The sequence below is a fragment of the Rhinatrema bivittatum genome, chromosome 4, assembly GCF_901001135.1.
Source record: "Rhinatrema bivittatum chromosome 4, aRhiBiv1.1, whole genome shotgun sequence".
Classification (NCBI taxonomy): domain Eukaryota; kingdom Metazoa; phylum Chordata; class Amphibia; order Gymnophiona; family Rhinatrematidae; genus Rhinatrema; species Rhinatrema bivittatum.
This window is the reverse complement of record NC_042618.1, coordinates 272,833,680-272,855,522: the sequence shown is the minus strand read 5'-3', so window position 1 is coordinate 272,855,522 and position 21,843 is coordinate 272,833,680. Positions and strand designations below refer to the sequence as shown.

Here is a 21,843-nt window from a genome sequence, read left to right as displayed (position 1 = left end):
ACTTAATTTTGTTGTTACACACGGCCTTTAAGGCCAGGAAAGCCAGTAAGAAACAATCTGCAGGCACATCGGCCTTTTTGGAGCTATGTTCCATAATGATTCTTTTTTTGTATGGAACTTTCAGAGTGCAAATGTATTTTAAGATTTATGTTCTGTACACATCTATTGGTTGTTTGTGGTGGATCACCTGATAATACATACAGAAACAGCCACACCACAAAAACTGGAGCTCCCTTACATTCAGGCCGATACAGTACAGTGCGCTCCGGAGCGCACTGTTAACCTGCTCTTGGACGCACGTTTTCCCTTACCCCTTATTCAGTAAGGGGAGGAAAACGCGCGACCAACCCGCGGCACCTAATAGGGCCATCAACATGCATTTGCACCTTGCATGTTGAGGGTGCTATTAGGTATGCCCGCGGGATACAGTAAGTAAAATGTGCAGCCAAGCCGCACATTTTACTTTAAGAAATTAGCGCCTACCTTTGGGTAGGCGCTAGTTTCTGCTGGCACCAGGAAAGTGCACAGAAAAACAGTAAAAACTGCTTTTCTGTGCACCCTCCGACTTAATATCATGGCGATATTAAGTCGGAGGTCCCGAGAGTAAAAGAAAAAAATTTTTTAAATGGGCCGGCGATTATCAGGCTGAAAACCGGACGCTCAATTTTGCCGGGGTCCAGTTTCCAAACCCATGGCTGTCAGCGGGCTTGAAAACAGACGCCGGCAAAATTGAGCGTCGGCTGTCAAACCCGCTGACAGCCGCTGCTCCGGGCTAATCCCTAGCGCCTCCTTTTGCCTGTTTCTACCGCACCACCTAATTTGAATACTGAATCGCGCGCACCGGTGAGTGGCCGGTGCGCGCGCGCCGGGAGAGCGGGCGTTCGTCTGCTCTCCCGCGGACTTTACTGAATCGGCCTGAATATTTGGTAGACGAGTCAGGTGTCTGAGCTTCCAGAAGTTCCCTCAGTGTTAATTTATTCTGGTAGCATACAGTTATCATAAAAATCAGTAATACCAGAGAGATCTAAACAAAGCAGCCTTCTAAGGGAATAAATGCATACTACTCATAGCAAAGTTTTTTGGTTCATTCCATATCATCTGTAGTGTCAACTATAATTCTAAATGCAACTGGGTGCAAACTATATAAAGGCCCTGACTTAGGCACAGGCAATATAGAAAACTGCCTCCGGTTGCAAATTTTTATAGGCACTGGAATATTGCTGCCATGGCGCTGCTTCTCTTATCTAACAGCATTGGGCCAGGGCAGCAGCAGCAATGAAGATTAAGAAACGTCAGTGGGGGGGGGTCCTTCTGCAGCCCTTGTGCTGCACAAGGGGGTCCTTCTGCAGAGTACAATTGTTAGCCAAGGGGTCACTCATTTGAACTAATTTGCATGCATGATCACTTTGCCCCCACAGGTATCCATGCACAGAACATAAAATCTGCCTGTGGTAACTTAAGTGATCGTGGCTTGGGAATCGGCCAATGGGATAAAGGAGGAAGACTCCAGCTGTTTCCTTATATACAATTTTATTTACAAAAGCAGAAAACGTAAACAGCTTTCAAAGGCTGCTTATCTCAGCAGTCCTTCCTTGCAGTTCCAAGAGCATCAAACATAAGTCATCTGGTGGTACTCTAACTTCTGCCTGTTCCCCAGGGCCTCTCTAACCCTTCTGGGCCCTGATGCCTTATAGTATTGTGACGGGAGTCTCCCTTCACCCAGAATCCCTTGCGGGGCTGATCCTTAAGGAGGATCGGGCCAGATAGCTGTGGCCAGTCTCTTAAAGTGGTTTGAGGGAGTTCTCTATATACTCCCTCACACTGCCCTTGGTTACTTATTCCAGCTTTTGGTGACACCCCTGCATCCTTTGGTCTTAATGTCTTCCTCTGTGCTGAGGACGATTCTTTTTTTGTGGTCACATAAAGGTTTTATTCTACCTCTGCTACAGGAGACCATTGCTGATTTACTTGTGTACATATTTATGCCACCCAAATGCAGTTGCTTCAAAGATTTTTCACTTAGTAAAATAACTTGGTATAGAATGAATCTTGTAAATGTGAGTAAGCAGCTTGATTGTGCTATAATCTTCCCATTACACTTAAACTTAGATTCACTGGGGACTGATTGACTCTTAGAAATGTATCCAACAGCACTACCAACAAATGATTAGCTTGTTCCATTGGAGGTTATAACCAGCATATTCATTAAAATCCCCCTTTTACATTCAGGTATTTCATTCTCATTAGTTGTACTTTTAATGTTTCTGAAAACTTCATCTGTGTAGCTGTTTCCAGCAATATGAAGGAAGGTATGTAGAATGCTGTTGTGTTGAGTCCAGCCAGAGTCATATGCAAGAATTTCAGTTAAACACTCAGACATCTGAAGAATAGACTTAGGAGGTTTTTTAAAATGTAGATGTGGTTGGGTAAAAGAGTACATATGCTTACCCTGCACATTTTCCAGTCTTTGTTATAAGAACATAAGAAATTGCCATGCTGGGTCAGACCAAAGGTCCATCAAGTCCAGCATCCTGTTTCCAACAGAGGCCAAACCAGGCCACAAGAACCTGGCAATTACCAAAACACCAAGAAGATCCCATGCTACTGATGCAATTAATAGCAGTGGCTATTCCCTAAGTAAACTTGATTAATAGCAATTTCCTAGCGTGTAGCAGATGGACTCAGGACCAATGGGTATAGTGTACTCCTGTTAGCAGTTGGAGACGGATCAGATTTCAATCTGACGTCGGCCCCTAGAACATATACCCCTGCAGGAAGTGCAGCTCCTCAGTATTTTCTGTCTCCATAGCAGTTAGGGACTATCTGCATGCTCTCAGAGCATTAGACCAAAATTAAAGAACAAAACCGAAATTTAAAGAGAAACCTATCTGAAGACGAGCCCTGCACTCCTGCGGTGATACCCTCGGGTCCCTCCCCCAGTTGAATTTCCCGAGGTGATTTCCGTGGTCCCTTGGAGGTCCCTCGGAGGTGAGCCTCGGTCCGGTGGCCGATTCGTGGCAGGGACCTAGCCCCCGAATCCTCGGGCGCGGGGTAGAGGCAGCCTCGGTCCGGTGGCCGAATCGCGGCGAGGACTTAGCCCCCGATCTCGGGCGCGGCTGAGAGGCAGCAGGTGCATCCCCTCGAGCGTGGCGGTGAAGGTATTTGCCCTCTCCCCTTGCAGCCGGAGACCGCCCGGAGCAAAACCGGGAAGCGCCGAAGACTAGGTAAGGTGGAAATCTTCTACTTAATCCGGTCTCCAAAGATCGAGGAGGAGCACAGATCGGCGATCGAAATCTGTGCCACCGGGTTGATCCACCCTGCCAGGGCCAGGCCCCGGCTGTTCCAGGGTCTGCCCACGTGGAGACCCTCCAAGGAGGTCGCCATATTGCCCGCACGCTCGCCGTTGCCATCTTGGCCTTGTTTGCTGCGCCGCCCGCCATCCGCTAAGCGCACAAAATTATTTGTGCCCATATTCTTAGGCGCACATAAAACCTTACGCGCATAAGTTACACGCACAGTACAAGGCACACATCTGCGCGCACATATCAGACGCAATGGAGCGCATAAGAGCTTACGCGTCCACAGAAATGGCACCTCCAGAAACAGGAATAAAAGCTCAAGGCCTCTGCCCAGCATGCCACATCTGAGCCGCACAGAGCGAGGAAGCAGACACCCTCTGCGCACACTGTGAGGAGGCCCTGGGAGATCCAGGTCAGGGCCAGTCCCGCCCAGGGCCCAGTGCTAGCTCCTCAGGGGGCACCCCGGACTTAGCAGGCCCCAGTGAGAACATCCCACAGACGGGGACCCCCAGGGAACCGGCGCCCCTCAACTTAGACCCAGCATCGATCTCCTGGGTAGAGTTATTTAAGGGGATTCACGCCTTTGTCAAGATGCAAACTGAACCCCGGGCGGAACAGCCATATGTGACACCGGAAGACCCTCATGCCCCAGGACCCTCGAGGCCTAGGCACAGGCTCCCACCACCCAGAAGCCCCACCTACGGGGACACTGATTTCTCTGAAGATGTCGAGCCCCTTGAGGAGGGAGAACTTCCCTCGGGGACAGAGCCACACCGAACCATGAGATGCTTCTTCTCAAAGGATGAGCTTCTGGACCTTGTATCCCAATGCCTATCGGAACTCGCTTTCCCGGGCTAAGGCACCCCGGGGGAACCTAGAATGAACCCCCTGCTGGAGGGCCTTCGACAGATGTCTCGCCATTTTCCTCTCTTGCAGGCGGCACAACAGCTAATTGACCTGGAGTGGAATGCGCCGGAGTCCTCATTCAAAGGGGGTCGAGCCTTATCGGCCATGTACCCCCTGGACCCAGCAACCAAGGAGCTTCTGGCGTGCCCTAGAGTGGATGCCATAGTTTGCGCGGTCGATAAGCGCACTACCATCCCAGTGGAGGGAGGAGCGGGCTCAAGGATGCACACGATTGGCGCCTGGAAGCCATACTAAAACAAGCATTTGAGGTGGCAGCCATGTCCCTGCAAATTGCGATCTGCTGCACCGTGGTGACACGTTCCTGTTTATCCCAAGCCAGGAACAACACCCCGAGAGAAGACATCGAATCAGCACTATCATTCCTCACTGACGCGGCTTCCGATCTAGTGTGCACAGCAGCCAGAGGAGTGTCATCCACAGTGGCAGCCAGGAGACAACTCTGGCTTCGAAATTGGTCGGCTGACGTCTCCTCCAAAACACGCCTCACGAGAATGCCTTTCAAAGGATCCCTCTTGTTCGGCAGCGAACTAGAGAAACTGGCTAACAAATGGGGCGACTCCCCATTACCTCGCCTGCCGGAAGACAAGACAAAGAGAAACCAGCGTCCTTTTCCTAGGTCCACCAGAGGCAGAAGCTCACAGCGCTTCAACCCTTACAAGAACGACTATCAAGCACCCTGCCCTACGGGCAGTAACCAGTCCTTTCGGAACAAGCACAACAAGAGGGGAACCAGCTCGGGACCAGGCCCCAGCCGCACCCCACAATGAGATTCAGCTGACCCATCCAAGGGAAGAAGCCATAGGGGGGCAGACTAACCCTATTCTACCGCAGATGGGTCGAGATAACTTCGGACAAGTGGGTCCTAGCCATCATCCGAGAAGGGTACTACCTGGACTTCCTTCGAACCCCTCCGGGCAAGTTCGTGGAATCTCCCTGCCACGACCCACGCAAGAGGGCGGCAGTGGAAGCTACACTGACCAGACTTCTGGCCCTCGAGGCCATAACCCCAGTACCTACACGGGAAACAAATACTGGCCATTACTCCATTTACTTTATCGTACCCAAGAAAGAGGGTACATTCAGGCCCATCCTGGATCTCAAGTCGGTCAACCGCCACCTAAGGATCCCACGCTTCCGCATGGAAACCCTACAATCGGTCATATGTGCACTACAGCCAGGAGAGTTCCTCACATCCCTGGACCTGTCGGAGGCCTACTTACAATCCCAATTCATCAGGAACACCAGCGCTACCTACGCTTCAAGGTCCTGAATCGTCACTACCAGTTCCGGGCACTACCCTTCGAGTTAGCCACTGCACCCCGGACGTTCACCAAGGTAATAGTAGTGGTGGCGGCAACACTCAGGAAGGAAGGAATCCTCGTTCATACTTATCTGGACGATTGGCTGATCAGAGCAAAATCACCGGAGGAAAGCCACCAAGCAACCAGCAGAGTCATAGCTCTACTGGAAAGCCTGGGATGGGTGGTCAACACAAACAAGAGCTCCCTACAGCCCTCGCAGTCGCTGGAATACCTAGGAGTCCGATTCGACACCAAGGAAGACAAGGTCAGCCTGACCCCCACGAGGAGATCAAAGCTGTGGGACCGGCTCCAGACCTTGCTGAGCGCCCCCCGTCCCACAGCATGAGATTACCTGCAAGTCCTCGGACTAATGGCATCCACACTGGAAGTGGTGCCAGGGGTGCGGGCCCACATGAGGCCCCTGCAACGCTCACTCCTATCACGGTGGAGCCCACGTTCCCAGAACTACTCCGTACATCTACCACTACCAGGCAGAGTTCTGACCCAGCTAAGGTGGTGGCTACAGACCAGCCACATGAGCCGGGGATCAAGACTATCCTCCCCAACCTGGACCCTGCTCACCACAGATGCCAGCCTACACGGGTGGGGAGCACACTGCGAAGAGTTAACCGCCCAAGGGCAGTGGAACGAAGAAGAGGCGGGGTGGAACATCAACCGCCTAGAAGCACGGGCGGTCAGATTAGCCTGCCGGCGGTTCCCCCACAGACTTCGAGACAAAGCGGTCAGAGTGATGTTGGACAACGCCATGACGGTGGCCTACATCAACCGGTAGAGCGGAACCAGAAGCCAACAGGTGTCCTTAGAGAGAGACTCTCTGATGGCTTGGATGGAAGTAAATCTCCAGGACATCTCCGCTGTCCACATCGCCGGGAAGGACAACACCACGGCAGACTTCCTCAGCAGGGAAAGTCTAAACCCAGGAGAATGGAAGCTGTCACCCACAGCCTTCAAGATGATAGTGAATCGGTGGGGGACTCCAGACATGGATCTTCTAGCAAACAGATCCAATGCTCAAGTACCCAGATACTTCAGCCGCAGGCGGGATCCGCAGTCCGAGGGGATCGACGCCATGGTACAGGCCTGGCCACCGGGGACCGTGCTATACGCCTTTCCACCGTGGCCCTTGCTGGGCGCAATCATTCACAAGATTCCACCTTAACCAAGCCATCTCACTACCTGCGATGGACGGCTTGAAGAAGTCGGAAGAAGCTCCATAGTCTGCGCCATCTCGACATCGGCAGACTCCTATCCAGATATCTGGAAATGTTGGAACCACTACGAAAGACGGACCACCTTTTCGTCCTTCACAGCAGGAAGAGGCAAGGGGAAGCGGCCTCGCGGGCAACCATTGCCCGCTGGAACAAGGAAGTCATCAAGGCGGCCTACGTAGAAGCGGGAAAACCACCACCTCTACAGGTCAAGGCCCATTCCACCAGAGCCCAGGCGGTTTCCTGGGCAGAAACCAGAATGCTGTCACCTGCCGAGATCTGCAGGGCGGCAACGTGGTCCTCCATCCATACCTTCTCCAGATTCTACCGTCTGGATGTTCAGGCTCGGGAAGACACAGCATTTGCAAGAGCAATCCTTAATGGACCACGGGCAGCCTCCCACCCAGTCCGGGAGTAGCTTTTATACATCCCATTGGTCCTGAGTCCATCTGCTACACGCTAGGAAATGAAGAAATTACTTACCTGATGATTTCGTTTTCCTTAGTATAGACAGATGGACTCAGCAGCCCACCCTCAGCTGCCACTATACATGGTCCTTCAATGATACAAGGGTAAACCATGCTTTCATTTCCGTAGGGCATTCACCCTGCCGGGTGTCGACGCTTTCCGGTTGGGTACACTGGCGGTCTCCAGCTATAGTCAACCAACCAATTCAAGTTAATCAAGTTTTAACGTTCTAACAAAAGTTATCTAAGTTAATCATATTAAGTTAATCAATCAGTCAGTCACACATATATCCACAATGCTTTGCAAGGAAGAATACTGAGGAGCTGCACTTCCTGCAGGGGTATATGTACTAGGGGCTGACGTCAGATTGAAATCTGATCCGTCTCCAACTGCTAACAGGAATACACTATACCCATTGGTCCTGAGTCCATCTGTCTATACTAAGGAAAACGAAATTATTAGGTAAGTAATTTCTCCATTAATGGACTTCTCCAAGAACTTATCCAAACCTTTTTTGAACCCAGCTACACTAACTGCACTAACCACATCCTCTGGCAACAAATTCCAGAACTTAATTGTGCATTGAATGAAAAAGAATTTTCTCCGATTAGTCTTAAATGTGCTACTTGCTAACTTCATGGAATGCCCCCTAGTCCTTCGATATCCGAAAGTGTAAATAACTGATTCACATCTACTCGTTCAAGACCTCTCATGATCTTAAAGACCTGTATCATATCCCCCCTCAGCCGTCTCTTCTCCAAGCTGAACAGCCCTAACTTCTTCAGCCTTTCTTCATAGGGGAGCTGTTCCATCCCCTTTATCATTTTGGTTGCCCTTCTCTGTACCTTCTCCATCACAACTATATCTTTTTTGAGATATAATTTGTCCCGGAAAGTGTAAGAATCTAGAAAATTAGATTAAGTTAGGCAAAAAAGAAAGAGGACCTAGGAATAATATTGATGGCTGGAAATCTATTGGACTGGTGCAACAGAAACTTGCTGTCCCTCTTAAGCTGAATTGCTCTGCTGCTGCAGCTTCCTTTTGAATAGTGTGCGGGAGCCTGTGTTTTCCTGTTCTTCTAATTTGTCTTCATGTGTCTCGTCAAGGTGGTGGTTCAGCATGTACACTTTGATGGCCTTGGAAGAACAAAAGATGATCTCCTTGTATATGAAATAGGAGAGGTATTCAAGGCCAAAAACCTTATTGATGTAAGTAAAACTTTTTTTCTTTTTTTATGTACGCAAATATTGGGAATGGGGTTTTTTTCCTTTTATATTCATTCTCTTTATGGAACTCCCTGCTGCCCATTCTCAAGTGAATGTCCCAGTGTTACTCAGGTTTTCCCACTAGCTAAGAACAGAGGTTTTGGGAGCATCTCCTAAGACTGTTCCTCTGCCAGCATAACCTTGGGACAAAGTATTTAGTATTAATACTTCAGTATTGCCTGCAGGATTTTGTGTTTTGTTTATATAACAGGTAGTATTGTATATCCAGATAGAATCAGTAGTTATCTTAGCATCATGCTTTTAGATAAAAAAAAAAAACAAAAAAAAACTTGCTTAACTGAATTGTCTTTTTTCATGGCACACTTAACTAGAAATAGTGAGGTCCATATTGAAAGGGGTTTGTCTGGATAACTTTAGAGTTTGCAGGACAAACCCCAAGATTTAAATATCTGGCCCCTGTAACAAGATAAATTTTATCCATTTGTCATTAACAGAATAAAATTTATCTGGATAAATTGGAGGTGTTCTGGGGTGGGGGGAAGTTAAGTTAGATGTGTTATTTACCTGGCTAATTCTGATATTCAAATTTAGCAGACTGAGTTATTCGGCTAAGATTGGGCATGCCTCAGAGCAGGATTAATGTCTGGGTACATGTACCAGGATAACTTTAACCATAACCTGCTTTACTCTGCCTTTCATTTATTTATATTTAAATTATGTAGCTGGTTAAGTGTCAAAAAATAAATAAAAATAAGATCCTCATTAAAAGACTAAAGCTAATGTGGATCGTAGCACCTGAACACCTCTCCATCTCCACAATCCCTACAAAAGATTAAAAAAAGAAAAAGTTGTGGACATATTGGCCCAAGAAGCCTCCCTACCACCCCCACCCCTGAAATCGGAAAATAAATTTGGCCTCCAGGCCCCCTCCTTTTGTCCACCCTCCTTGCCACAACCCCAACCTGAACTCTCCCACCCAACCCAGCCAATCCTCTCCTCTCATGCCCCCAGTGATCCCTCACTCATTCCCTCCTAGTTGCTGGACTGGAGTTGGGATCATTCTACTATGTCCCTGAAGGTCTCCTCTCTATACCTCTATGTAACTCAGCTCTCTTCCAAGTCTGCCACTCTTACTTCCAGAGATCAGATTCATTCTGTGAGAGCCAGGAGCTCTTTGTACCAGGTGCACACATGCAACCTCTCATTCAAAAAGTAGATAATCATTCATGTGGCACTCTATGCAAAAGGCTAGCTAGCCCCAACTCTCTGCTGGACTTCTGTCTGCATCTTAATTTTATCTAGTTACTAAAGTTTTAAAAGCTGATTCAGGAGTAGGTACGTCTCTCAATTTAAGGGTTTTTAAATTTGACTAGAGTTTCCCTGTACGTACCCAGATCAGTCCAGACCTCTGGTTGTGTCTCCCTTCCAGCAGATGGAGTCAGAGAAAAAAGCTGAAGGCATTCTCTGATAACCCAGTGTGCCACCTGCAGTCCCCCAGTATTTGTCTGACTCAGCAGATGAAGGAATACATAACCTGCGGTCCTGATCTTTTCCAAAATTTAGGGTTCATTTCTATTGGAAAGAGGCTCCTTTTATTCTTGTTTACCTTTGACTAGATCAGCTTTTTATAATTAGGTTTCAAAAAATTAATTAAGAAAAGCATAAAGAAAGTACAGATCCTTCTCCCCTCTTGTAACAGGCAGGGCTGGGCTTAGTGCCCTCCAGCTGCGGTACCTGGAGGACCTTACTAATACCCGAGTAAGGGAGGATTTACCGGTGGGCCGGTCCCTCCCCACTACGATTCTAGAGAAGTCACATTCCTCTGAAGGGAACTCTATAGCCTGTGGCTGTTCAGGAAGACACATTCCCCTGCTTTTTTAAATGGCTTCGTTGTAAAAAAAAAAAAAAAAAAAAAGCCTGTCTTCAGTGCCCGGGGCTCCGGAGGCACTTGCTTGATTGCTCGGCTGTTTCGTGCGGCCATGCCGAGGGGATCAAAGTGCACTGCTTGTGGAGAGCCGGTAACACGACTCTCCCGAGAGGGCCTCTGTCACTGCTGCCTCCCCAGGGGAGAAGGACCTTTACAATTGCCTGTTTCAGGCAAAAGAATGTCTTTACTGCGTTTGCGAGGCGCCGATAGAAGGCAGACAGCTCCTCCACAGAGACCTGCCCTGTCCCTGATAAGCGCGGGAACAGCGGCCATTTTAGGTGCTCCGGGCTCCGATGCCACCCTGGGCTCTGGGGGAGGGGATCTTCCACTCCCCCTGTCTCCTCCCTATTTAAGCCCCGTAAGGCCTTTGGATGCAGGTTTTGAAGAGCCTCCTATTCCCCCTTAGCCAGAGTCTTAAAGAGACATCATCCTTTTTCCTCCTAGTTTGTTTTGCTGCTGCATAAAGCCTATATGGAAGCAGAGGCAGATTTGGATTTGCAGCCATTTCCACCGGCTAAGGTCCCTAGACCACTGGACGGGCAGGTTCCTACAGCTCCCATACCTCCGCCGGCCCTGGTCCCAATAGTACCGGCAGCGGTTCCCCTAGTCCCCGCGCCTCTAGATCCTTTCACGGCGGACGTGGGCACGGGTGATAATGATGACGAGTCCACTCCAGTTGAAGGGGATGACCCTCAGGTGCTCCGGTTATTTTGCAGGGGGGCGCTGCATCCTCTAATTCCTCATGTTCTGCAAGAGCTTGATATTCAGGCTCCGCAGCCGGTGGCGGAACCTTCCTCAGGGGACCTGTTCTGTCAGGTTTGAGGGACCCCCCCCTACAACCTTCCCTTTTCACCCGAAGCTCCTGCAACTACTGATTCAGGAATAGGAAGCGCCGGAGGATAGCCTGAAAGTTAGTAGAGCCATGGAAAAACTTTATCCGCTTCCGGTAGAGTCCTTGGATTTGCTTAAGGTTCCTAAAGTGGATGCAGCCGTCACGGCGATCACTAAGCGCACGACCATCCCCGTACAGGGAGGAGCAGCTCTCAAGGACCTCCAGGATAGGAAGCTGGAGGTCCTTCTCAAAAGAATTTTTGAGGTTTCGGCGCTCTGCGTCAGGGTGGCTGTCTGTAGTAGTCTAATGCAGAGGGCTACTCTTAGGTGGGTGCAGCAGTTGCTCACTTCTCAGGAGCTCCCCCCTGAGGAGGCTGATCAGGCAAATTGCCTGGAGTCGGCCCGTGGCTTGTACCGCTGATGCCTTATATGATCTCCTTCGTATTTCCTCGTGCATGATGGCCTCGGCAGTTTCTGCTAGGAGGCTTCTTTGGTTTTGCAACTGGTCAGCTGACGTTTCGTCAAAGTCGCAGCTGGGTTCCTTCTCTTTTAAAGGAAAATTGTTATTCGGTGATGAATTGGAACAACTTGTCAAAGACTTGGGGGATAATAAGGTATACAAGCTCCCGGAGGACAAGCCCCGCTCTTCCCATCCTTTTGGGTCGTTTAGAGGGCGTTTTCGGGGCCAACGTCGTTTTCGGACGGGTAAGGTTCCGTCCTTTACTTCAAGGCAGACGTCCACGCAGTCCCAAGCCTGGGCACATTCCTTTCGCAGCAGACGAGCTCCGCTTGATGGAAACTCCCAAGGTTTCGCTACAAGCAAGGCTGCCCAATGAAGGAGCGTCGGCCCATTCCTCCGTTCCGGAGATCGGCGGATGTCTCTCTCTGTTTCGCGAAGAATGGGTCAAGATCTCGTGGGTTCTAAACATCATAGAACGTGGTTACGCTTTGGATTTTGCCCGCCCACTACGAGATCTGTTCTTGGTGTCTCCTTGCGGATCCCAGATAAAGCAGCAGTGGGTACTCCAGACCTTGGTTTGCTTGAAGGATCTGGGAGCAATTGTTCCGGTACCGCTGAGCGAGCGTTGAACCGGACGATATTCCATTTACTTTGTGGTACCCAAGAAGGAGGGCTCCTTCCGTCCAATATTGGATTTAAAGAAGGTCAACAGAGCACTTCGGGTTCCTCATTTTTGCATGGAGTCGTTGTTATCCATCATTGCGCCCGCCCACAAAGGCGAATTTTTGGCTTCTTTGGATCTGACGGAAGCTTACCTACACATCGGAATCCAAGAGATTCATCAGAGGCTTCTGCAGTTTGATATTGGGCGAGCATTACTGGTTTCAGGCACTCTTGTTCGGGTTTGCGACGGCTCCTCGTGTTTTTACCAAGGTAATGGTGGTAGTGGCAGCAGCCCTCCGGCGGGAGGGAATACTGGTTCACCCATACTTGGACGACTGGCTCATTCGGGCAAAGTCGGAGGATCTTTGCAAGGTGGCAGTTCAAACGGTCTTGCATAGTCTTCGCTCTCTTGGATGGGTAGTCAATTTAACAAAGAGCCAATTGGTGCCGTCCCAGGACTTACAATTCCTGGGAGCCCGTTTCGACACCTCGGTGGGCAAGGTTTTTCTCCCACAGGACAGAATGCTCAAGCTGATGTCTCATGTGCACCACCTTTTGGCTCTCCCTTTGCCCACGGTGTGGGACTATTTACAAGTTCTCGGATCTATGGCGTCTACTCTGGAGGTAGTTCCCTGGGCGTTTGCTCATATGAGACCGTTACAGAGGGCATTGCTTTCCCGATGGGATCCTAAGTCAGAGGAGTTCCATTTACCTTTGCTCCTCCTGGAGCCCGCCAGAAACAGTCTCTCATGGTGGTTGGTTCCCGATCACCTCCTGAAGGGGATGGACCTAGAGAATCCCCAGTGGATGATTGTAACGACGGATGCCAGCCTGTCAGGTTGGGGAGCAGTCTGTCAGTCATGGACGGCTCAGAGGAAATGGACGCTTCAGCAATCCAAATGGTCCATCAATCGCTTGGAGACGAGAGCGGTTCGTCTAGGATTACGCACCTTTCTCCCGCTTGTTCGGCATCGTTTGGTGAGAGTTCTCTCAGACAATGCAACGACGGTGGTGTACATCAACAGGCAAGGCGGAACAAAGAGTCGTCCAGTCGCCGCAGAGGCGGACAGGTTGATGGTCTGGGCGGAACACCATCTGGTTCGGTTGGCGGCATCTCACATAGCAGGAGTAAACAACGTGTAGGCAGATATTCTCAGTCACCAGTAACTAGACCCCGGAGAGTGGGAGCTGTCCAAGGCGGTGATGCAGCTCCTGATTCGTCGGTGGGGAGTACCCAGACTAGATCTGATGGCTACTCGTCTGAACGCGAAGGCAGCTTGTTTCTTCAGCCACACAGGAGGGAACATGGGGTGGAAGGAGTGGATGCCTTGGTCCTTCCGTGGCCCCTCGACATACTGCTCTACGTGTTTCCTCCCTGGCCGCTGGTGGGAAAGGTCTTGAGAAGAATAGAGTCTCACTGGGGCTCGGTGATTCTCGTGGCTCCAGTGTGGCCATGGAGGCCGTGGTTTGCAGACCTGATCAACTTAGCAGTCGACAGCCCCTTGCGTCTCGGTCACCTTCAGAATCAGGTACGGCAGGGTCCAGTATTTTTCGAGCAGGCTGCTCGCTTTTCTTTAGCGGCTTGGCTTATGAGAAGTGGCAGCTGAGAAAGAAAGGATATCCGGAGGCGGTTATCTCGACTCTATTGCGTGCCTGGAAAACATCTACCTCTCTTACTAATGTTCGAGTATGGAAGGTTTTTGATTCCTTGTGCAGCGGGTTGAACGTGTCCTCGCACCAGGCCACTTTGGTACACATTCTAGCGTCCTTGCAGGACAGCTTGAAAAAAGGCCTGGCATACAGCTCGCTTCGAGTTCAGGTAGCGGCGTTGGACTATTTGCGGGGTAAGGTAGATGGTACGTCTCTTGCAGGCCATCCTGATGTGGCTCGTTTTTTGAAAGGAGCCAAACATTTACATCTGCCGGTGCAGGCCATTTATCCCTAACAATTTGGTTCTCCGTGGACTCTGCGGCCCTCCTTTTAAACCATTCAAGCGTGCAACTTTGAAGGATTTAACACTCAAAGCGGTGTTCCTCATAGCGATCTGCTTGGCTAGGCATATATCAGAAATTCAAGCGTTGTCCTGCAGAGAGCCGTTCTTGCGGATCTCAGATTTGGGAATTTCGCTGAAAACTGTACCCTCCTTTCTACCTAAGGTGGTCTCGGCTTTTCACATGAACCAATCAGTGGAGTTGCCCGCTTTTCCGGATTTGGATCGGACTTCTCCTCAAGCTCAGGAATTGAGGAGACTAGATGTCCGGGTGCTTCTAGAATATTTGGAGGAGACTAATACTTTTCGTCTATCAGACCGTCTTTTTGTGCTATGGAGCGGTCCTAAGAAGGGATGTCAGGCTTCCAAGACTACAATCGCCCAACGGGTAAAGGACACCATTGCTTCGGCATACATATGTCACGGGCGTCTGGTGCAAGATGGCCTTAAGGTTCATTCCATCAGATCGCAGGCGGCTTCTTGGACAGAGAGTCAATGTGTGTTCCCTCGAGATTTGCAGAGCAGCCACTTGGAAATCCTTGCACACGTTTGCTAAGCATTACCGTTTGGACGTCCGGGCTCCGGATGTTGATTCCTTTGGCAGCAGTGTGCTTCGAGTGGGACTCTCCAGGACCCACCCCATTTAGGGCGGCTTGGGTACATCTCAGCGGTCTGGACTGATCCTGGTACGTACAGGGAAAGGAAAATTGGTTCTTACCTGCTAATTTTCGTTCCTGTAGTACCAAGGATCAGTCCAGACGCCCGCCCAGAGGTATAGTGTTCAGGAGAGTCCGCTTACTTGTTTCTGTTTTCTCTTTGCAGTTTTTTCGGAGAGTATGAACAATGAAGACTTTGGATACGGGTTTGTATCCGTGCTCTTTTTTTATGTATATAGTTTTGACACAGTTTTTTGGTGCAGTTGCACTATCTTGATCTAGTCATTGGTTATTCAACTTACTCTTCTGCTTTGATATTGATTATACTGAGGGACAGCAGGTGGCACACTGGGTTATCAGAGGGTGCCTTCAGCTTTTTTTCTCTGACTCCATCTGCTGGAAGGGAGACACAACCAGCAGTCTGGACTGATCCTTGGTACTACAGGAACGAAAATTAGCAGGTAAGAACCAATTTTCCTTTTTAAGTTATTTGGTGTCTTTTTAAATCCATATTTTTTAAATTGATAACTAGATGATTTGTTCATCTGTGAATGACCAGCACAAGACTAAAATTAATTGTATGTCCTAAATCACTAGTTGATTCTTATTTTGAAGATTTTCTTCCTAACTAGGGGAGGAGGGTAACTATAACAAAAAAGTGACTGGGGTGGGTGGGAGATGGGGAGAGGAGTGGATGGGAATCAAACCAGTAACTGGCTGCCCAGGAATCAGTACTCTCACCTTTTTAGATCAAGTAAGTGACCTTTGCAAACTCACAATTGTAAAATTTATAAGCAACTACTAACATTTACTAACTCACAATTGAATCCAAAGTCTATTATCCCTAAACACACACAATTCAACTTGCAAATACTAGCCTTCAAAATTAACATACAGTATACATAGTTTGTAATAGTTTTAACCTTAAAGAGAATTTTTTCTCAAGATTTATACGTTCTTTCCCAGCAAGTCCAACTTACCACCATTAGATAAAGGTTCTGCAGTCAGCACTCCCTCTGGACTCCTTGAGGAGTGAAGAGGTTACACCCTCCTTGATGCTAGTAGTTCCTCAGTGAGACCTCAACAGAATCCCCAAAGCTTTAGTTTCTCTGCCTTTTGAGTCTCTGAAGAGTATTACAGTCAAGGATTTATTTCTGAAGGCAGTGTTTCTAGTTGTGCTAGGCTTATTTCTGAACTTCAAGCCCTGTCCTGTAGGGATCCAGTTACTGTATTTTCTGCAAATTTGGTGTCAATTCAGCCAGTCCCCTCTTTCTTGCTGAAGATGCTTTCGGCATTTCATCTGAATCAGACAGTTTGTCTTCCAGCTTTCTCCAGAAAGGAATGTCAAGGCATCAATAAGCCCTAAAAATGTTTGTATGTTGGATTCTCCTGAAGTATCTGGAGATCATTAAATCTTTTCTATGGTTGGATAGGCTGTTTGTCATGTTTGGAGGGCCTCGTAAGGGTGAGGCAGCTTCTAAAGCATCTCTAGCTGAATTGATTACTCCTGGTGGAATTCTGCAAAATTCTGCACACTTTGTATTAATAAATAAATAGTCAAAATATACATCAGTCTTTTAGTAATTATTGAAATACAAAAACAATATCTTGAGCAGAATTCCCTTAGAAGTACACTTTAAGAATGTCCCTACTTCCCTGTCCAGACCCCTTTACTCTGCCTGCTCATGGTCCAACTCCTCCTCATCCAGGCTCCCTCTATCTCTTGCTCACACACACACCCCTACACCCAGGCTCCCTCTTGCTCACACACACCCTCCCTTTCACACAGGTTCCCTCTCTCCCACACAAATATGCACCCTCACTCTCACACATACAATTCCGCGCACACACGCACACTCTTATTGCTTCTTACATAGGCTCAGCTCTGTCATTCTGCTGCAGATGCATAGCTATCTTGGGCCTCTTGCTTCTCTCTCTCCCACCAGGCCTCAGATATGAGCAGGATGGGCTCTGCTTGCGGCCTGATGGCATGCCTCTGCCACCCTGAACCACTGCTTATTCTTTTATTCTTGGAGGCCTTGCTTTTTGCAATATCCTTCTCTTGAAAATTTGCTTAAAAGACTGTCCTAGATTTTTTTCCAAGGACTGTAAGTGGTGTTTTCTTACTTGGTCTGTTGTCTTATCTGTCTGGAGAGCAGATTTCAGTGTGTGTGTGTGTGTTTCTTGCCAAACTGAGAAAGTGACAGGCTTGTCCATTTTGAGTTTTTTTTTCCTGTAACATAATTATGTATTCAGATTCTGTTGCGAAAACTTTTGCTTTGTGTTCATTCTGCTCCTCTTGTGGGTCTGGGGCAGACATTATGTAGGGATGAGAAGGATCATTGTTGCAGGTTTCTGATATTTCATTTCTGGATCAGGCCAGGAACAGGGGAAGGGGGAAGAAATCAATGGCCTTCCTGCTTCTTTATTTATTTATTTAACAGCTTTTCTATACCAACATTAGAATGCACATCATATCGGTTTACATCTCAACAGTAGGTGGAAAATACAATGAACAGGGGTGGGAGAGGGACAACAGTAGAAACTCGAGGGCAGGAGGCTCTAGGGGGAGCCTGAAAATTGAACTAGAGAAGTAACAACTCGAGAGGTAACATATTTACATAATGCAAATTACTTGGAGCGAGTCAAAGATAACAGAGAAGCAGGAGAAGAGGGTGAGAGAGGTATGTGGAGTTAGTCTGGAAATGCCTGGTGGAAGAGCCAAGTCTTTAGCATTTTCCTGAATTTAGTATGGCAAGGCTCCAGGCGGAGGTTTGTGGGTAGGGCATTCCAGTGAGTTGGGCCAGCAATTGAGAGAGTACGGTCCCTTGTTGCTGTGAGTCGGGCCTTTTTGAGGGGTGGGACTTGTAGGGTGCCTTTGAGATTTGCTCTAGTGGGGCGGGTGGATTGTGTGGATCGGAGTGGTTCGCTGAGCCAAGAGGAATTATTTATGTGGATGGATTTGTGTATCATAGTGAGAGTTTTGATTAGGATGGGGAGCCAGTGGAGGTCTTTGAGGATGGGAGTTATGTGGTGTGATTTGCGTGCGTTCATGATTATCCTTGCAGTGGCATTCTGTAGTATTTTCAGGGGTTTGATGGTGGAGTAGGGAAGGCCACGGTACAAGGAATTGCAGTAATCCAGCTTGGATGATTGGGTGGATTGGATGATGGTTCTGAGATCGTGTGGGTGGAGGAGTGGCTTGAGCTTTTTTATAACATTGAGCTTGTAAAAGCCTTCTTTCCTAGCGTGTAGCAGATGGACTCAGGACCAATGGGTATAGTGTACTCCTGTTAGCAGTTGGAGACGGATCAGATTTCAATCTGACGTCAGCTCCTAGTACATGTACCCCTGCAGGAAGTGCAGCTCTTCGGTATTTTCCGTCTCCATAGCAGTTAGGGACTATCTGCATGCTCTCGCAGCGTTTGAACCAAATCCAAAGAAGAAAACCAAAATTAAAGGTGAAAACCTACCTGAAGACGAGCCCCACGCTCCTGCGGTGATACCCTCTGGTCTCAGAGGAAATATGCAAGACGGCGGTTGCCAAAGTGGTGCAGACCCTTCACCCTCTGGGGATGGATGATCAATCCCACCAAGAGCCAATTGTGTCCTACCCAGATCCTGGATTTTTTGGGAGCACAATTCAATACTCAGATTGGGAAGGTCTTCCTTATGCAGGAACGGATAGACAAGCTGACGTCTCAAGTTCGTTGTCTCTTGACCCTGCCAGTTCCCAGTGTCTGGGATTACTTGCAGGTGCTTGGTTCTATGGCGTCTACGCTGGAGTTGGTTCCTTGGGCTTTCGCTCATATGAGACCGTTGCAGAGGGCTTTGCACTCACTTTGGGATCCCAAATCAGAGGAGTTCCAGATTCCCTTGCCGCTCCAGGAATCCACCAGGTCCAGTCTCGATTGGTGGTTGATCCCTGAACATTTGTCTCGAGGAATGGATCTCGAAGTCCCTCAGTGGATCATTGTGACAATGGATGCCAGTCTCTCCGGTTGGGGGGCAGTTTGCCAATCTCAAGCAGTGCAAGGTCAATGGACACAGCAGGAGGCGCAGTGGTCCATCAATTGTCTGGAAACAAGAGTGGTGCGATTGGCCTTGCGGAAATTCCTTCCCCTCATCTGTCATCAGTCGGTGAGGGTATTGTCTGACAATGAGATGACGGTAGCGTACATCAACTGGCAAGGAGGAACGAAGAGCCATCCAGTGGCTTTGGAGGCAGACAAGCTCATGGCCTGGGCGGAGCAAAATCTGGCCAGGTTAGCAGCTTCTCACATTGCCAGGGTAGACAACGTTGAGACAGATTTTCTGAGCCGTCAGCGGCTGGATCCTGGAGAGTGGGAACTGTCCGAGGAGGCGTTCAAGCTCTTAACTCTTCAGTGGGGAGTTCCCCGCTTGGATTTAATGGTGACTCAGACGAATGCCAAGGCACCTCGCTTCTTCAGTCGCAGAAGAGAACATGGGGCGGAAGGTGTGGATGCTCTTGTCCTTCCATAGCCCCGCAACATTCTGCTCTATGTTTTTCCTCCTTGGCCCCTGGTGGGCAAGGTCTTAAGAATAGAGGCCCATCTGGGAATGGTGATCCTGGTAGCTCCGGAGTGGCCAAGGAGGCCGTGGTTCGCAGATCTAGTCAACCTAGCAGTGGATGGCCCCCTCCGTCTGGGTCATCTTCTAAATCTTCTGAGGCAAGGTCCAGTATTTTTCGACCAGGCGGATCGCTTTTGTCTAGTGGCTTGGCTTATGAGAGGAGGCAGTTGAGAAAGAAGGGTTATCCGGATACAGTTATTTCCACTCTTATGCGGGCACGTAAAGTATCGACCTCTCTTATTTATGTCCGAGTTTGGAAGGTTTTTGACTCTTGGTGTAGTAGATCGAAGGTTTCCCCTAGGCACGCCTCGATAGTCCACATCCTCACCTTCTTACAAGAGGGTTTGGCAAAGGGGTTAGCTTTCAGTTCTCTATGGGTTCAAGTGGTGGCCTTAGCTGTTTACGAGGAAAAGTGGAAGGAACGTGCTTAGCAGCTCATCCTCTTGTAGTGCATTTTCTTAGGGGTGCAAAGCACTTGAACCCTCCTCTCTGGACTGTTTGTCCCTCTTGGAGTTTGAATTTGGTCCTTCGAATGTTTTGCGAACCTCCTTTTGAACCTCTTAAGCACGTTACTTTAAAGGACCTAACGCTGAAAACGGTTTTTTGGTGGCTATCAGCTCGACTTGGAGGGTGTCTGAGATTCAAGCACTATCTTGTCGCAAATCTTTTCTTAGGTTTTCAGACTCTGGTGTCTCTCTGCAAACGGTTCCATCTTTTCTTCCTAAGGTTTGTATTGGCCTTTCACGTGAACCAGTTGATTGAGTTGCCAGTGTTTCCGGATTTGGATCAAGATTTTCTGCATGCGTGCGAATTGAGGAGGTTGGATGTTAGACGGGTTCTCCTGCGTTACTTGGAGGTCACTAATGAATTTCGTTTGTCAGATCATCTCTTTTGTCTTGTGGGAGCGGTCTTAAGAAGGGACATAAGGCTTCCAAGGCCACCATTGCCTGTTGGTTAAAGGAAGCTATTGCTTCAGCGTATATATGTCACGGGCGAGTGGTTCTGGATGGTCTTAAGGCTCATTCGCTTCGATCTCAGGCTGCGTCCTGGGCAGAAAGCCAGTTGGTCTCCCCCCAGGTAATTTGTAGAGCTGCGATTTGGAAATCTTTGCATACTTCTGCTCGGCATTACCGTTTGGATGTTCGGGCTCCGGACTCCGAGAGTTTTGGGAGCAGTTTGCTTCGAGCAGAGCTTTCTACAATCCACCCCATGTAAGGCAGCTTGGGTACATCCCAGCAGTCTGGACTAATCTGGGTACATACAGGGAAAGGAAAATTGGTTCTTACCTGCTAATTTTCGGTCCTGTAGTACCATGGATCTGTCCAGACTCCCGCCCAGAGTAGTTGTTTTATTTGCGAGCCTACTCGAATCCTTTTTTCCTTCAATTTTACTGGCAGATTGCGTAGCAGAATGAAGATTTCTTAGTGCACCTAATCTGTACATAGTTTTTGGTATTAGATTTGATCTAGCAATTGGATTTGGAATGCTGTTCCAAGTTAAAATACAGTTTCTGCTTTGATACTGTTTTTATACTGAAGGGGGCTGCAGGTGGTGCACCGTACTTACAGGGGGTGCCCTTCAAGTTTTTCTCAGTCTCCATCTGCTGGAAGGGAGTCAAAACTCAGCAGCCTGGACTGATCCGTGGTACTACAGGAACGAAAATTAGCAAGTAAGAACCAATTTTCCTTTACTCAAGCACAATTATGCTACACAGTCCCAGGTAAGATGCCAAAAAAATAGTCAAATCAAGTGGGTGGCATCTGGAGCTAGGCATCAGATCTGCCTAATTCACTGCATCATGTGACTCTCATACATATGGAATAACCAGGGGCAGAAACAGCACGGCTGGTGGGGTTCCCCAGGCCCAGTTCTCTGAAGAGAACACAGGTGAGCTTGTGGTCAGAGGAGCAGGGCTGGTGGGGTTCCCCCAGGCCCTCTCAGCAGAATTATTACAAGACCAAAATGATTATTGGCAGAGGAGACTCCAATTAGGTCTTGTTGGAGGAGGCACAGTTTTTGCCCCTGATGGAGTCTGGGAGAAATGAATGCTGCAGATGTGGGGGGAGAGGTGGATTAGAAGAGTAGAGTGATAGGGCTGGGAGGAGGAGGAGAGAGAGAGAAAACTTGGGGAAAGTGAATGAATGGTGGGGGAAGAGAAGAGTAAGGGAGTTAGTTGATTGGCTGGAGATAGTAGAGTAAGGGGGTGAGTGGGTTGGGAGGTGGAGAAGATTGCATACAAGGGAGTAAATGGGAGGCGAGGACTACAGGCTGGT

General features: G+C 48.8%; 1 protein-coding gene across 4 annotated transcripts in view; it reads left to right on the top strand.

Annotated features, from left to right (window-relative positions):
* Window positions 1–21,843, top strand: part of SAMM50 (SAMM50 sorting and assembly machinery component) — a 209,052-nt gene that overhangs the window by 25,212 nt on the left and 161,997 nt on the right. For 3 of the 4 annotated variants that reach the window (XM_029600121.1, XM_029600120.1, XM_029600122.1), the window contains exon 3: window positions 8,331–8,432. The exons of the other annotated variant lie outside the window; for it this stretch is intronic. In XM_029600121.1, coding sequence (XP_029455981.1) covers window positions 8,331–8,432 — 102 coding nt within the window. The remainder of the gene's footprint in view (window positions 1–8,330; window positions 8,433–21,843) is intronic. 4 annotated transcript variants of the gene reach the window in all.